The sequence below is a fragment of the Rhinoraja longicauda genome, chromosome 17 (genome assembly GCF_053455715.1).
Source record: "Rhinoraja longicauda isolate Sanriku21f chromosome 17, sRhiLon1.1, whole genome shotgun sequence".
Taxonomy (NCBI): Eukaryota; Metazoa; Chordata; class Chondrichthyes; order Rajiformes; family Arhynchobatidae; genus Rhinoraja; species Rhinoraja longicauda.
Window position 1 is genome coordinate 20,972,143 of NC_135969.1, and position 15,188 is coordinate 20,987,330.

Here is a 15,188-nt window from a genome sequence, read left to right on the forward strand (position 1 = left end):
CAGTTATTTACAGTGTATATTAATGATTTGGACGAGGGAATTGAATGCAACATCTCTAAGTTTGCGGATGACACGAAGCTGGGTGGCAGTGTTAGCTGCGAGGAGGATGCTAGGAGGCTGCAGAGTGACTTGGATAGATTAGGCGAGTGGGCAAATGCATGGCAGATGCAATATAATGTGGATAAATGTGAGGTTATCCACTTTGGCGGCAAGAACAGGAAAGCAGAGTATTACCTGAATGGTGAGAAGGGGAGATGCAACGTGACCTGGGTGTCATGGTGCACCAGTCATTGAAAGCAAGCATGCAGGTGCAGCAGGCAGTGAAGAAAGCGAATGATATGTTGGCATTCATAGCAAGAGGATTTGAGTTTAGGAGCAGGGAGGTTCTGCTGCAGTTGTACAGGGCCTTGGTGAGACCGCACCTGGAGTATTGTGTGCAGTTTTGGTCTCCTAACCTGAGGAAAGACGTTCTTGCCTTAGAGGGAGTACAGAGAAGGTTCACCAGATTGATCCCTGGGATGGCGGTACTTACATATGAGGAAAGACTGGATAGACTGGGCTTGTACTCGCTGGAATTTAGAAGACTGAGGGGGGATCTTATAGAAACATATAAAATTCTTAAGGGGTTGCAGAGGCTAGATGCGGGAAGATTGTTCCCGATGTTGGGGGAGTCCAGAACCAGGGGTCACAGCTTAAGGATAAGGGGGAAGTCTTTTAGGACCGAGATGAGAAAACATTTCTTCACACAGAGAGTGGTGAGTCTGTGGAATTCTCTGCCACAGAAGGTAGTTGAGGCCAGTTCATTGGCTATATTTAAGAGGGAGTTAGATGTGGCCCTTTTTGCTAAAGGGATCAGGGGGTATGGAGAGAAGGCAGGTACAGGCTACTGAGCTGAATGATCAGCCATGATCATATTGAATGGCGGTGCAGGCTCGAAGGGCCGAATGGCCTACTCCTGCACCTATTTTCTATGTCTATGTTTCTATGTTTGGACAGCATGAACAGCACAGTAACTATGTGCACGTGACAATAATAAATCTAAACCTAAATTAGTCTCAAATAATTATTATTACAGCACTGGGGCAGGAGGTAGTGGGTGCCGGTGCTGGTGAGTGCTCAACTAGTGGAGCCCTGTGCAGGGAGATTCTACCCAGTGTTCTCTCAACTATCTTTGGAGGCTATAATGAGAAAAGTCGTCTTCAGTGTATGAATACAGCATTATGTACTGTGTGTAAGAAGGAACTGCAGATGCTGGTTTACTCCAAAGACGGACACAAAATGCTGGAGTAACTCAGCAGGTCAGGCAGAAGGGTCTCGACCTGAAACATCACCTATTCCTTTTCTTCAGAGATGCTGCCTGACCGGCTGAATTGCTCCAGCATTTTGTGTCTACTATCTAATGTGTACAGTGTAATCTTTAACATTTAATAATTACTGGTGGTCGGACAATAACCTACGAGTCACTCTGGTTTCCCTTCTGCACAGGTGATGCTCCGTTGGAGCTTCCAGATAATGCCTCTTTAGCGATGGTGTGGAAGAACAATGAGCGGCAGAAGGAGTATGTGCTGGTGGAGTCGAAGGAGCTGGAGTATGTTGAAGATCCTAGTTCAGCCAATGAGGCAGCCAAAGCTGGCTATTTCACATTGGAGCAATGTCTGAACCTCTTCACTAAACCTGAGGTGCTGGCACCTGAGGAAGCTTGGTAAGACATCATCCAGGGCAAATAGGTTGTTTGTCATCCCACTCTAGTTTTTTTCTTCCTGTTTCTCTTGATGATAGAGGAGGTTCACCAGGATGCTGCCCAGATTAGAGGGTATTAGCTACAGGGACAGGTTGAACAGACTTGGATTGTTTTCTCTGGAATGCCAGAGGTTGTGGGGAGAACTGATAAAAGTACATAACATTATGTAAGACATAGATGGGGTAGACATTTACAATATTTTTCCCGGGATGGAGCAATCAAATGCTGGAGAGTGTAGATTTAAAGTGGGAGGGTCAAGGTTTAAAGGAGATGAGCGGGGCACGAGAGTGTGGTGGGTGCCTGGAACGTCCTGCCAGGGGCGGTGGTTGAAGCAGAGCCGTTAGTACCATTGAAAAGGCTTTTAAATAGCACACGGGAATACAGGAAATGGAGGGATATTTGTTATATGCAGGTAGGTAAATGATGGTCTTGGCATTATGTTTGACACAGACACTGTGAGCCAAAGTGCCTGTTCATGTGCTGTACTGTTCTGTGATCCATAGATATAAACTACACTCTCTCAACACCAAGTGCTGCTCTTTACGTATGAGCCTTGATAGCCACTGTTAGCCTGCTGAAGAGAGTAAATCATTGAGCCAAAAAACAAATGTTTTGAGTCCACGTAACTCAAACCAATTCTCTAAAGAAGTGTTGAAGAAACGCTGCTCTATTGTTAATGCAAACGTAACTTGTTCCCTACCTCCTCTTACAGATTTCAGCAATACATTGGAGAGATTTACCCAATACCATGGCTAGGATTTATCCCTCTATTATTAACTCTTTAAGCTGACTATTTGATAATGATCTGTGTTGTTTGTGATAGCTTCATATGTGTAGCTTGAGTCTGCGTTTCCTATTACAGCAGCCATAGCCACGAGTATTTTAAAATAAAGCATTTGATGTGCTCCTGAAGGCCTAAATAACCTGGATAATTTCCTCTTTTCTTGCTACTGCATGAAATCTGAAGCTTATTACAAGTGTCCCTGGATAGAGATCATGAATTCTGGTTTGAAACTTTCCCTTTACACAGCCCAGGTATGGAATACCTGGCGGTGTCCAGAATAAGTGCATAGTAAGAACAGTGCAGAGGGCAAACGGGCAACTTGATCAATACTCCGTTACTCCCTTCAAAATCAACTCGATCTTCCCGGGTATATTGCAGTGATTCACCCAGATAGTAACGACAGCCAAAGATGCAGCCTCTGCTGGCTGAACATCGGCCTTGGCAATGTCACCAATGTTAACCTAGAACAGTAGTGTTTTCCACCCTGGGGGAAAAAAGGTTCTGACTGCCTACCTTATCTATGCCTCTCATTTTACATACTTCTATCGTCACCTCTCAACCTCCGTTCCAGAGAAAACATTCCAAGTCTATCCAACCTGCCCCTGCAGCTGAAACCCTCTCTGCCACCTGCCTTCTTTACCACCCATCATCCCTCTGCATATCAATGCTCATAACGGTTTGCCATAAACTGTATACTCCCTCCTTACATTCAGCTTCCCCAAGTGCAACCCTCACACTTCCTCGAGTTCAACTCCATCTGCCATTTCTCCGCCTAATTTTGCAGCTGATCTTATCCCACTGTATCTTCTGACAGCCTCCGAACAAACTCCACACAAAGACAGCACCTGAGATCAGAATCGAACCCGGGTCTTTAGTGCTGTGAGGCAGCAGCTCTACCAACTATGCCACTGTACTGCCCAAAAACAATCGGCATGAGAATTTTTTAAATTGTAGAATTTAAGTTGGAATTTATCATTATCTGCCGTGGTGGAACTTTGCCCTTGGTATCTAGATTATTAATCTGGTGATACAGCACTCAGCCATCGCCTGCCCCAATTACAGAATTTGTGGTTTAGGGCACAAAGCACAAAGTAGAGTGAGACTTGGTTTGGCTTGTGGAACATCTGCCCTGACTCTATCTCTGATCTGTGACAGGTACTGCCCTAAATGTAAACAGCACAGGGAGGCATCCAAGCAGCTGATGTTATGGTGGCTCCCCAATGTACTCATCGTTCAACTGAAACGCTTTTCCTTTCGCAATTTTATCTGGAGAGATAAGATCAACGATATGGTTGAGTTTCCCATCAGGTATGTATCGCAGCTGAAGCAAAGACTTTTCACTGTAGAGTCAGAAAGCACAGTGGGCTGGCTGGCTCTAGTTATAATGACGTCACTTCCAGCTCTGAGGGATCTCGCAATTTGCTATTGTGGGTAAGGTTATTGGGTCAACACGTCTCATAAACCCATAAGGGGAGGGGGCTTCTGGAATAGGAACACTCGCACAAACTTGTAATGTTCCAAAAGCTTTACTCTGCATGAGCTGACCATGTGTGAAGCGATGATGTGGAGAGAGCTTCATTCTGTGCCTGACCCCAGGAGTGTGTGATGGGACGGTGTAGAGGGAGCTTCACTATTTGTAACCTAGGATGATTTGAGGGGAGAGTGTAGTGGGATCTTTACTGTGTCTAACTGGTGCTGTAACTTCCCGGGGGTGTGCGATGTTGGGTGCCCAATCTGATCATCTATCATACAGTGCACCACAAGTACTTGAAATGATAATTTGTTACTATCAGTCTTCTTGCCTTGAAGGAATTTGGACCTGAGTAAGTTCTGCATTGGTCAGAAGGATGACCGACAGCCGCCTGTGTACGATCTGTACGCAGTAATCAATCACTTTGGCGGGATGATCGGAGGTCACTACACTGCCTACGCTCGCCTACCTAATGATAAGAACAGTCAGCGGAGTGATGTGGGTGAGTCAGTATTCAGCACATCTTCTGTTCAAGCCACAGATATCTTCCTGTTTGTATCCATTGATATTCCCTGGCTGAATCGCCACAACTGTCACCAACTGCATGAGAATCACGGAGGTGATTATATTGCAGGTGGTTTTGGTGCTAGACTCAACCACATTTTGAATGAATGAATACTTTATTGCCACGTGACGTCAGTGAAATTCTTTGCTTGCATACCCAAGGTATGGAAATAGTCGCCACATAGAGGGTGCTTACAAAGTTACAAGTCCCCCCACGCCAGGTCCCCCATTGTTCTGCCCCCTCCCTCACGGCGGTCCCACCATGCCGGGTCCTCCTTTGTTCCTTCCCAACGGAGTTGTGGTATACAATTCCTTCACTGCTCATTTGTGGGTTTTGCTGTTACTGGATTAATGCATAATGTCAGGTGCCACCACAAGGTTTACGTACAAATGAGGAGAACAGTGGGCACTCTGTCCTGGACCACTCAATCCAACTTTGTCGTTTGATCAAGTTATGGCTGATCTGACTGCAACTTCACATTCGATACATGGATCTGAACGTTTGGTCGATTAACATCTTGGATATGAACCTAGGAGGTATGGTTAGTAAGTTTCCAGATGGCAGGAAAATCGGTGGTGGTGTTGATGGTGAGGATAATGACAGGCCATAGGATCATATTGGTTCAAAGATAGAATGGGCAGAGCAACGGCAGATGGAATTTAATCCTGCGTGTTGATGCATTAATTAGGGAGGACTAGTACAGCTTGAACATCCTCAATGAATGGTAGGGCCAAAGGGAGCATTGAGGATCACTGGGCCCTTGTCCACACCCGAGGATCCCTGTAGGTGGCAACTTGATGAGTTGAGGAAGAAGGCATACAGGAAGCATGCAGGCTTTCATTAGCCAGAGCACAGGCGCAGGGATGTTATAAACTATTGGTTAGGACGCCTGGTGTCTTATTCTTGAAGCAACGTGACTGCAGTCTGCACTGAAGTCCAATTATAGACGTATAATGAGAGGATTCTGGTGCAAAGGGCAGCCACATTGCACCAAGAGTGTCCATAATTAAAGGACACGGGTTCAGGGTAAGGATCAGCAGATTTAGAGACGTTGGGCCATTTGCCATCACTCTGTGCTAGGACTCCTCGCCAAAGCCGCAACATCTGGCCACAGCACTTGGACCTCGGAGAAGATCCTCTCCCACCATGCTGCTGCCAGCCTGCCACAATGAGCAGTCACTCCCAGACACTGGCGGACGCGTTTTAAATCTCCCACTGCTCCTCACAGCTGCCCACAGCTGCCCTGAGAGAACTATCCTGGCGACAACGTTAGAGCTATCGTTTCACACCAGTTGCCTTTCTTCAGGACTGAGAGTGTTGAAGACAAAATAAATCTAGGTTTTGCGTGAAATGTATTTTATCTCCAACTTTTCCTAGTTTTCATTTTAATTATATTCCATTTCTAGTATCTGCGGATTTACAAATGGGCTTATGACAAACCTAAAGATGACTCGCTTGGTTCATGCAAATGTTTGAAGATTAGGCTCCAGTAATTAAAGAGAGGCTTGTAAGAAGAAGTTTAATTGCGCTCTCTTCACTTGCTGTACATGCCCGGAACAGCCTCACACACAATGCACAAATGGATTTGCCTTCCAGCATTGTTCTTTTGTTTTTTAGTACAGGTCCTCTCCCAGGTTACAAACTTTTGAACACCCCATAAATACAATCTGGCTCCCATAAATATTACTCAATTCAATCAAGAACCAGTCATGGATTAAAAACCTGTTTCTATGTTTCCTCTCTGTGGTAATCAGACACCACTGTTTCTAAGAACATGGGCTGTTGGTTTCTTCACAGGAGGTCGCTCAGAGAGTTGCTTTGCAAATTGACAAACCACTGATTCTATTGACACTTGTACAACCATTCTCCATTAAACAATGCAACGTCTACTGACACTTCAAACCCATCCCAACCACCCACCCCAGCTGTACCATTGTAACTAGGCTGGGGAGGTCAATAAATGTTCATATTAATGTTGTTCATAACAATAGTGGAGGCATGGTAAACGTGAACAGTGATTGTATGTATTTTCCAGCAAATGGACAAAATCAACTTACAGACAGATGCCAGGACTCTAGGGCCTGAGCTATGGGAAGAGGTTGGGCAGGCTAGGACTATTTCTTGGAGCACAGGAGGCTGAGAGGTGATCTTAGATGTGTATAAGATCACGAGGGGACTAAATTGGGCAGATGCACAATCTTTTACCCAGAGTGGGGGAATCGGGAACCGGGTGACAAAGGTTTAAAGTGAGAGTGGAAAGATTTAATAGGAACCTGAGGGGCAACTTTATTACACAGTGGTGGGTATATGGAACGAGCTGCTAGAGGAGATACAGTAGTTGAGGCAGGTATCATAGCAAAAGTTTAAAAGGCATTTGGACAGGTGCATGGATAGGAAAGATTTAGAGGGATATGGGCAAGCCACTGATTCTATTGTACAACCATTACTAGTATAGATGGGGCATCTTGGTTGGCATGGGCAAGTTGAGGTGAAGGGTCTGTTTCCACGCTGTGAGACTTGAGAACAGGTGGCCTATACCTCACTATAATAACTCCATTTACCAACTCTTGGTCTGTAACCCCCTACACTTTGCTAGTGTTCCATGTTGTGAAACTACTTGCCTCCATTACCCACTGAGGCACTCGGTTATTCCAAGTCTTTGCTGTTATGTCGACAAAAGGCTGCAGATGCAGGAATCAAGTACAGAGCAAACTGATGGAGGAACTCAGCGGATCTGTGGAGCAATTGAACAAATATTTTGTGTTTCCTTCCACACACCCGCCGAGTTGTCCCAGCAGTTTATTTATTTTGTTATTGTGTGTATGTTGGTGGGATTAGTGGTCCCCACACTTCCTGGGACAGAATCACTGGAAATTCTAGTGCAATCACAGTACTGAAGACCTCTTGTCTTCGAGCTTTACCCAACAAGGTCCAGAGAAACTGGTTTTTAAAAAAAGTAGCAGGTTTCTCTTCATTTCCCATGTGTTTGTAAACCTAGAGCGCATTTGTTTCATTCATTGGTGGGTCTGGTTGTCACTTGGAAAACGATCACTAGTTGTTTGTCCTGAATTGTCCCATGAACTGGGCAGTGTCAGAGGCAGTCAAGAGTTCACCATACATGCAGGATTGAGTGCCCAGTTGGCTTGGATGCATGGAACAATGGATTTCCATCACTTAAGGATGAGTAACAAACCAGATGGCTGTTGCAACAATCTATGGTCTCGTTGCCAATACTAATATTGTTTTATAAAATGTGTGTATGTATGTATATATATATATATATATATGTACATACGTTGCAGTTTCATTTAACTACCCAGATTTAGCTATTAGGATGGAACATAACTTGTGGATCAATTGTCCAGACTTCTGAATATTAATTTAGTAACAGCAGCTGCACTAGTGTGATGCTGTTATCCAGTGACTTTATTCCCTTGTGCAAAATGTCCCTGGGTAATAATTCACCTCCTGTGTGTAAGTGAGTTGCAGCTTTCCTCAGCTTGCTACTCTGAGTGAAATGGAAACCTCATTTGGAGTACTTTCATTTCAGCATGCTGAATCAACGACTGCTTAATCTCATTTCCAAAACTGTATTGAGTAATGGCAGAAGAACCTACATGCACAGCATCTCCCTCTGCTTCCTCCATGTTTTTGTTCTAGCTACGTGGATAGGGAATGTGGTAATGCTGAGGACAATATTCTGCACATTGCTTTACCTGTTGTACTTGAATTTGACCTGATTGTATCTATGTATGGTTTATCTAATTTGTTAGGATAGCATTCAAAAGAATGCTGTTCACTGTATCTTGGTCCACGTAGCAATAATAATAAACCTAATTGCCTTCCGTTTCCAAGCTGTGAGCTAAGTTTGTGCTTTGCTTTCCCGCTCTTCCCACGTAGGTTGGCGTCTCTTTGATGACAGCACCGTTACAACGGTGGACGAGAGCCAAGTGGTTGCACGGCACGCGTACGTGCTTTTTTACCGCCGCCGCAACTCTCCCGTGGTGAGACCATCGCGGACAAGAGGTGCGGCACGTGGAGCAGAGTGCACGGCCGAAGCGGATGGAGCGGCCTCGCAGGTTTGTAGAAGGGCTGGGATGTCCCCCTCCCCTGCTCTGCAGTCTGTTGTGACTGATGCTATGTATTGCTTTTGCTGCCTAGCCAGAGGCTGACAAATCTTACCACCCTCTCGCCGGCATATACAGGAAAGTGTAGCCCTCTGAGTTACCCTTTCCGTAGACTTGTTAGTTAATGATAAGTACTACACAGGCCACTGAACAATAACTCTCCTTAAACCACGTGCCGCAATAAACTTTCCTCGTTGGCTACTCTGTGTACAGTAAAAGTTGATTGGGGTGTGTTGCTCTGTCACGTATCTTTGTTCAAGGTTACTCACTCTGCTTCTGAAGCTGCCAAGTCAGCTGGATTTGTCACCATGAACACATTGTTCGAAGAAACGTACTGTATTTCTTGCTGGTGTCACCTTGCTTGAGAGTTGCAATCTCAATGTACTTAACCCTCATCCTCCTGTGGTATCCTCGGAAAGCATGGCTGTTCACAGATGTAACAAGATGGCAGATGCTACCACCCTGGTTCTTCTCATTCCATGCCCACACATGCACACTGAGCACGAATTACTGGATCAAGGCGCAGTGGTTTAGCTGGTAGAGCTTCTGCCTTACAGAGCCACAGATCCGGGTTCAATCATAACCTTCGCAGTGAAGTTTGCACGTTCTCCTTGGGACCGCGTGGGTTCCCCCTGAATGTGCCGGTTTCCTCCCACATTCCAAAGACATGTGGGTTTGTAGGTTAATCGGGCGCTGTAAAATGGTCTCCAGTTTGTGAAAGTGAGATAACATTAAACTAGTGTGAACAGGTGATCGATGGACATCGTGGACTGGTGAATTAAGCTATTTTATTGCCTGAGCATGTCGGGGGGGTAGCCAGTCCGACTTCTACCAGCACTCTCAGCTAGCCTAACTCCAGTGTGGCTGCTTTGCTTTTCTCTCTCGCACTTGGTTTAGACACATGCTAAACGTCACTATGCTGCTAGGATTGTCTGGTGGAGACATTATTCAACCATTACATTTCTGATTGGACCGGAAATTTTGTACAAAATGTTGGTGAGGCCGCACTTGGAGTACTGTGCTCAGTTTTGGTCACCCTGATATATACAAAAGGTGCAATTAAGCTGGAAAGAGTGAAGAGAAGACCTACAAACATGTTGCTAGGACTCAAGGGCCTGAACTATAGGGAGAGGTTGGGCAGGGTAGGGCTTTACTCCCTGGAGCGCTGAGCGGTGATCTTAGAGGTTTAGGATGATGAGGGGAATAGAGAGGGTGAATGCACAGAGTCTTTTACCAAGAGTAAAGGAATCAAGAACTGGTGGACATAGGTTTAAGGTGAGAGGGGAAAGATTTAATAGGATACTGAGGGGCAACCTTTTCCACACAGAGGGTGATGGGTCCATGGAATATGCTGCCATGAACTATAACAACATTTAAAATAAGTTTGGACAGGTGCATGGATTATAAAGGTTTAGAGGGATATGGAACGGGCTTAGATGGGGCATCTTGTTTGATATGGATGTTGTCCTTTAAGGCCTGTTTCCGTGGTGTATGACTCTATGAAATAGTTACCCTTTTTAGTACTTTGAAGTAAATTTTCACTATTTAAATCATTTTCCATGATTGTTTGAGGGTTTTTAAAACAAATTGAATAGGATTTGGTTGGCTCTCCAAGGTAACACTTGCACTTGCTATTTTGTAGGTTTAATTCACCAACTAGCTGTGCCAAGCAGGAGCATTGTTGAACAATACAGCCTATTGATTGTACTGTTTATTTAGGAGGGGATTGTGTAAATAAGCAAAATTATTCTGAGATCACGAGCCAATTTTGCCAGTTTAGCAGAGCTGATTAAAAAGTCATATGTCCAAATGTGTTGCAGATCAGGAAATGTAACAGATTGAAACTTGAACTTGGGTGTCACATGCTCAGAAATTGTTTCACTTTCATGGTTTTCTTTACTTTTTGCCTCCTTAGATTCAACACTTGTTACTTTGAATATCCCTGAATAAAACCCCCAACATGACCTTGTCCTTGAATCGTTACAAATAAAGATCAAACTTAAGGATTTTGTAAGGAATGTTGGCCGGCCTCCAAACATGGGCAGCTCTATCTCCTGTTCTGAAGTTCTAGCTGCATCACATCTTGATTTCCCGCCTCAACTGTGGACATTGTGTCTACTCCCAGCACCAGCTCTGTGCAAATTCTAGCTTTATCTCATCACCCATTGTTTCATGGCACAGAAGGGCCACTCTGCCCATCGAGTCTATGCTGGCTCTTGGAGAAATCCCTTTAACTCCTTTCCCCCATTTGTACACAAAATATAGGAGCAGGAGTGGTCCGCCAGGACCCTGGATCCTGCTTTGCTAGTCAGTATAATCATGGATGACTTGTGTTGGCCTCAGCTCTCCCATTTCTCTGTGACTTATTCTCTCTCCCAGCCCATCGGCTCCCCTTTAATTCTCCAACACAAGGGATAGTTTACGGCAGCAATTAACCTAATAACTTGCACATCTTTGGAATGTGTGTGGAAACTAGAGTATCCGGGGGAAACGCACAGATGCAAGGAGACCGTGTGTACTTCATACAAATAGCACCAACGGTCAGCGTTGAACCCAGTTTGTTGGTGCAGTGAAGCAGCAACACTACCTGACTACACACTGGCCATGACTGGATTAGATCCCATGGTACAGATCTTTAGCAGGACTTAAATGTTTCTTAGGAATTTTGATTTTCTCACAGAGCTACTATGAATTTGCAGAGATTGTTGAGACAGAGAGAGGAGGCCATTGGCGTGATGGCCACAAGCAGTTGACAATGGTATTTCCTTGTTGACTCATTATCCTTGGTAGCTGAGGAAGACCTTGTCTCGTTATTGTGGAAAGTTCAGAGGAAATGTGTAAAAGGTGAAGAGAGATTGAGTCACAGCAAATGTAAATGAGAATCCAAAAATATTCCACAGGTCTGAAATCGTGAAGCAGGTTGTAGGAGAAGTGGAGGAGATCAGACTGCAAGAGTGGTTTACTCAGAAGGTGCAGCTGAGGTATTGGATGTAGTCTTCACAAAGGGAAGTGCATGGGGTTGGAATTGGAAAAGCTGGTTGCACTTGAAATGGATAAAGCTCCTGGTCCTTTATCCAAGAGCTGGATGGAATGAGCCTCGTTTGCTGAGGGAGATGTAGAAAGAAATTGCAGAGGCCCTGGCCATAATCTTCCAAACAGGGTTTGGGTTCAGGGGAATTACCCAAGAATAAGAACTAGAAACCTGCAAATGTTGCATCCTGTTCAAGCATTAGGGTTGGAATAATCCCATGACCTTCAGACTTGTCAGTTTACATATTCTGTTGTGCTGCTGCAAGTAATCATTTCATTGTTCTGTTTGGGAAATATCACCACAAAACACTCTTGACTCTCAAGCCTCTGGTGTAGAAGGTTCGAGAAGCAGAGATAAAAGTCACTTGATCAACTATGGAGGAATCTAGCATGTTGTTGAAGGCGGGTCTGTGTCAAATCAATGAGAGTTTGTTTGATGTAACAAGAGGATTGATGAAGTTCGAAACGCTATTTGGTGATGTGCCACATGGAGAGAAGTCCATGGAATAAAAGGGCTGCAGACACATGGCTAATCATTTGGCTAAAAACAGGGAGTAGTGCCAAGGGGCTTTTTGGACATGAGGTGACAGAAATTGGGTAGAACAGGCATTGCGAATGCTGCTGCCCTCCCTGATGCCAATGATGGTAATGTGGAGGTTCCTGAGCTGTGGTTCAAGGCAGGCAGACTGCTTGTGGAGGAGTGACACTTGGCTGATATGGGCCCACACTTTCATGTGGAGGTTCCTGAGCTGTGGTTCAAGGCAGGCAGACTGCTTGTGGAGGAGTGACACTTGGCTGATATGGGCCCACACTTTCATGTGGAGGTTCCTGAGCTGTGGTTCAAGGCAGGCAGACTGCTTGTGGAGGAGTGACACTTGGCTGATATGGGCCCACACTTTCACTACTTCCCAGTGTACTGGGAGCATTTTGATTGTTCTGCTCTTGGTCAGATTAGTAAAGCCTAACGAGCCTGCAGCACCTTTGTCTTCCAGTGATCAGTGGGCCAAAAGCAAATTTATCCCACTGCTTTACACTTGGTGCTATGAGCCTATTCTCTCCCTCAGTGCCTGCTGCTGTGGTTCGCCAGAGACCTCTGCTTGTTCTAGTCTCCGCATATTGAGGGCAATTCACGGGTTTTACTAATCAGTTTACTGAAGCCTTTAGTTTTATCCCGCGAATATCTGCAACTGTAAGCCTGTTCCTTTTAAAACAAAACATTTAAACAATTGTTTTGTGTAACAGTCTCCTGGAGACCATCATGTTCATGGCCTTAGTAAGATTAAGAGCTCAAAGGTGACCTTTCTTAATTTAGCCTCGGTCCCTGCAGGCCTCCTGCTGTTCATTGCTTTCAGTGGGTTTGTTTCTCAAATCTCCCTGTAGCACTGCTCCATCTGTCTGCTCTTGCTGCTCTCCATCCTCCCCCCGCATCTAGGGAGTGCTGCGTGGATTGTGTGGCAGTGTGTGCATAGATGGGGTGGTAGAGGCAAGAGCAAGCTGTCGCCGAACAGCAAGCCAGTATTTCAGGGACCAAGGGGCCCGTTAAGAACCTGAATCAATTAAAGAGGTTCCCAACATGTTACCCTTCATTCTTTCGCTGTGAACTGAATCCTCTCATCTCGCTGTAAACCATTGTAAGCTTTGTGCAACAAAGTTTGCACAGGCCCCCTGCTCAACTAACGCTGATGGCTCAATTATTCACTAGGCCAGGTATTTGTCAAGTAATTGTTTCCAAAACCCAATGCTTCCAAAACCAGAGAAAAGTACTCTTTTTACAATTGTAAATATTTAATTCTGACTTTGTACATGTATCAAAGAGCTTTCTTTGAGTGACCTTGTACTGCTCCAAACTAGAGCTGGCTCCTTTAAAGCTGGGAAATGTCTTTATGGGTTCAAGAAACACTGATGGTTTATATTCTGTGTGAGACTTCCCTCCCTTGTATATTTGACAGCTTGCCTATTCCCTGTGTGGGATATTTTGCCTCCTCGTTTCCTCTCTCCATGGAGGTGGCGAGAAGTTTGGAATTCCCAAGGGTGATTTCCAGCACCTTATCTAACTTTGTACTTTGTACTTTTCTCCAATATTGGGCAGCATCACATTCAGTTCCTGCATCACATTCAGTTTCCCATAGAGAACATTAATGAGACACAATTTTCCCCCGTTTTACCCTTCCACATGTTACCACCCTGTGATAATCTGGCCACCCTTGTTGCCTTTTTCAATGTATCCCTGAGATTAGAAGGAAAACAGAACATCCCGCAACAATGTTTTAAACACAGGCTGAATGCTTTACATAGTTTGTGTTAATTTTATTGAAATTAGATTGTGTATATTTAACATTCTAGTTGTGTTTACACTATTATTTGTTGCTGTCTGATAACATTAGGCAGGCTAACCTGAGAGTTGCGCTGGTTTCAAGTTGTTGGTGGGTTGAGGGTTAAAATATCAAATTGTATTGCTGCAGATGCCATCCTGCATGGCCAGAGTGCAGGATGTCCAAACCAATGGGTGCTTTAACTCTGCTTACTCTCAGGCGAGCCTGTCCTACAATGTTAACCTGGGTTATCATTGGCCTCTTGGAATGTGCAAAATGTTCTATTGCAATTGACTGGTCTGTAAAAAAAGAGTTCCCCCACCTCCCAAATTTGATTATAGTCAATTTAACTTGTGTTGGAAATGAGTGTCTTTATGGTAAATGTCACCCCTCTCTATCTGACCCACATCCCTCACTGGTTATAACAGACCCGTAAACTCTGACCAGTCCAGGACTCTGCCAACACTGGAGTAACCATTCACCAGCACGCGGACAGTGGTTGGGAACAGAAATGGCGGGTGATTTTTAACCTGTGGAACAGCACACATTCTTCTCAACTATCCACTCCAGCTCCTGAGGTGTGCTGAACTGCAACAAAATGGTGAATGAATCTACCTTTCTGCTCCTGATCGATTACCCACTCTGGCTTAGAGCTGTTCTCTAACGTTGGACCCATTTATCAGCAGCCCTATTACATTAGGTAGACACAAAATGCTGGAGTAACTCAGCGGGTCAGGCAGCATCTCTGGAAAGAAGGAATGGGTGACGTTTAGGATCTAGACCCTTCAGACTGAAGAATGGTCTCAACCTGAAACGTCACCCATTCCTTCTCTTCCGCGATGCTGCCTGACCCGCTGAATTACTCCAGCCTTTTGTGTTTACCTTCGATTTAAACCAGCATCTGCAATTTATTTCCTGCCTATTACATTAGGTGTTTGTTTCTCCCTCGTAAAGGAGAAACAATTCCTTTCTAAATCTTTTGTTCCCTTCTGTTTATCGCTAATGTTAATTCTCCCCAGCCAAGTGCTTTCCCATCAGGATTGCCACAGAACTCTTGCACATTCCTGGTTTACTGTGCCCAAAGGTGGCTCTGTTGTTGTTTTGGGGGACTTGAGTTAGAGAAGGCCTGTATTACGATGTTCTTTTGAGAGGCTGACG

At 44.8% G+C, this 15,188-nt stretch overlaps 1 protein-coding gene across 6 annotated transcripts in view; it reads left to right on the forward strand.

Annotated features, from left to right (window-relative positions):
• The window catches only part of usp19 (ubiquitin specific peptidase 19), a 109,028-nt gene that overhangs the window by 88,224 nt on the left and 5,616 nt on the right, over nt 1-15,188 (forward strand). For all 6 annotated transcript variants that reach the window (XM_078414287.1, XM_078414282.1, XM_078414286.1 and 3 more), the window contains 4 exons: nt 1,486-1,702; nt 3,681-3,833; nt 4,335-4,498; nt 8,462-8,640. In XM_078414287.1, coding sequence (XP_078270413.1) covers nt 1,486-1,702; nt 3,681-3,833; nt 4,335-4,498; nt 8,462-8,640 — 713 coding nt within the window. The remainder of the gene's footprint in view (nt 1-1,485; nt 1,703-3,680; nt 3,834-4,334; nt 4,499-8,461; nt 8,641-15,188) is intronic.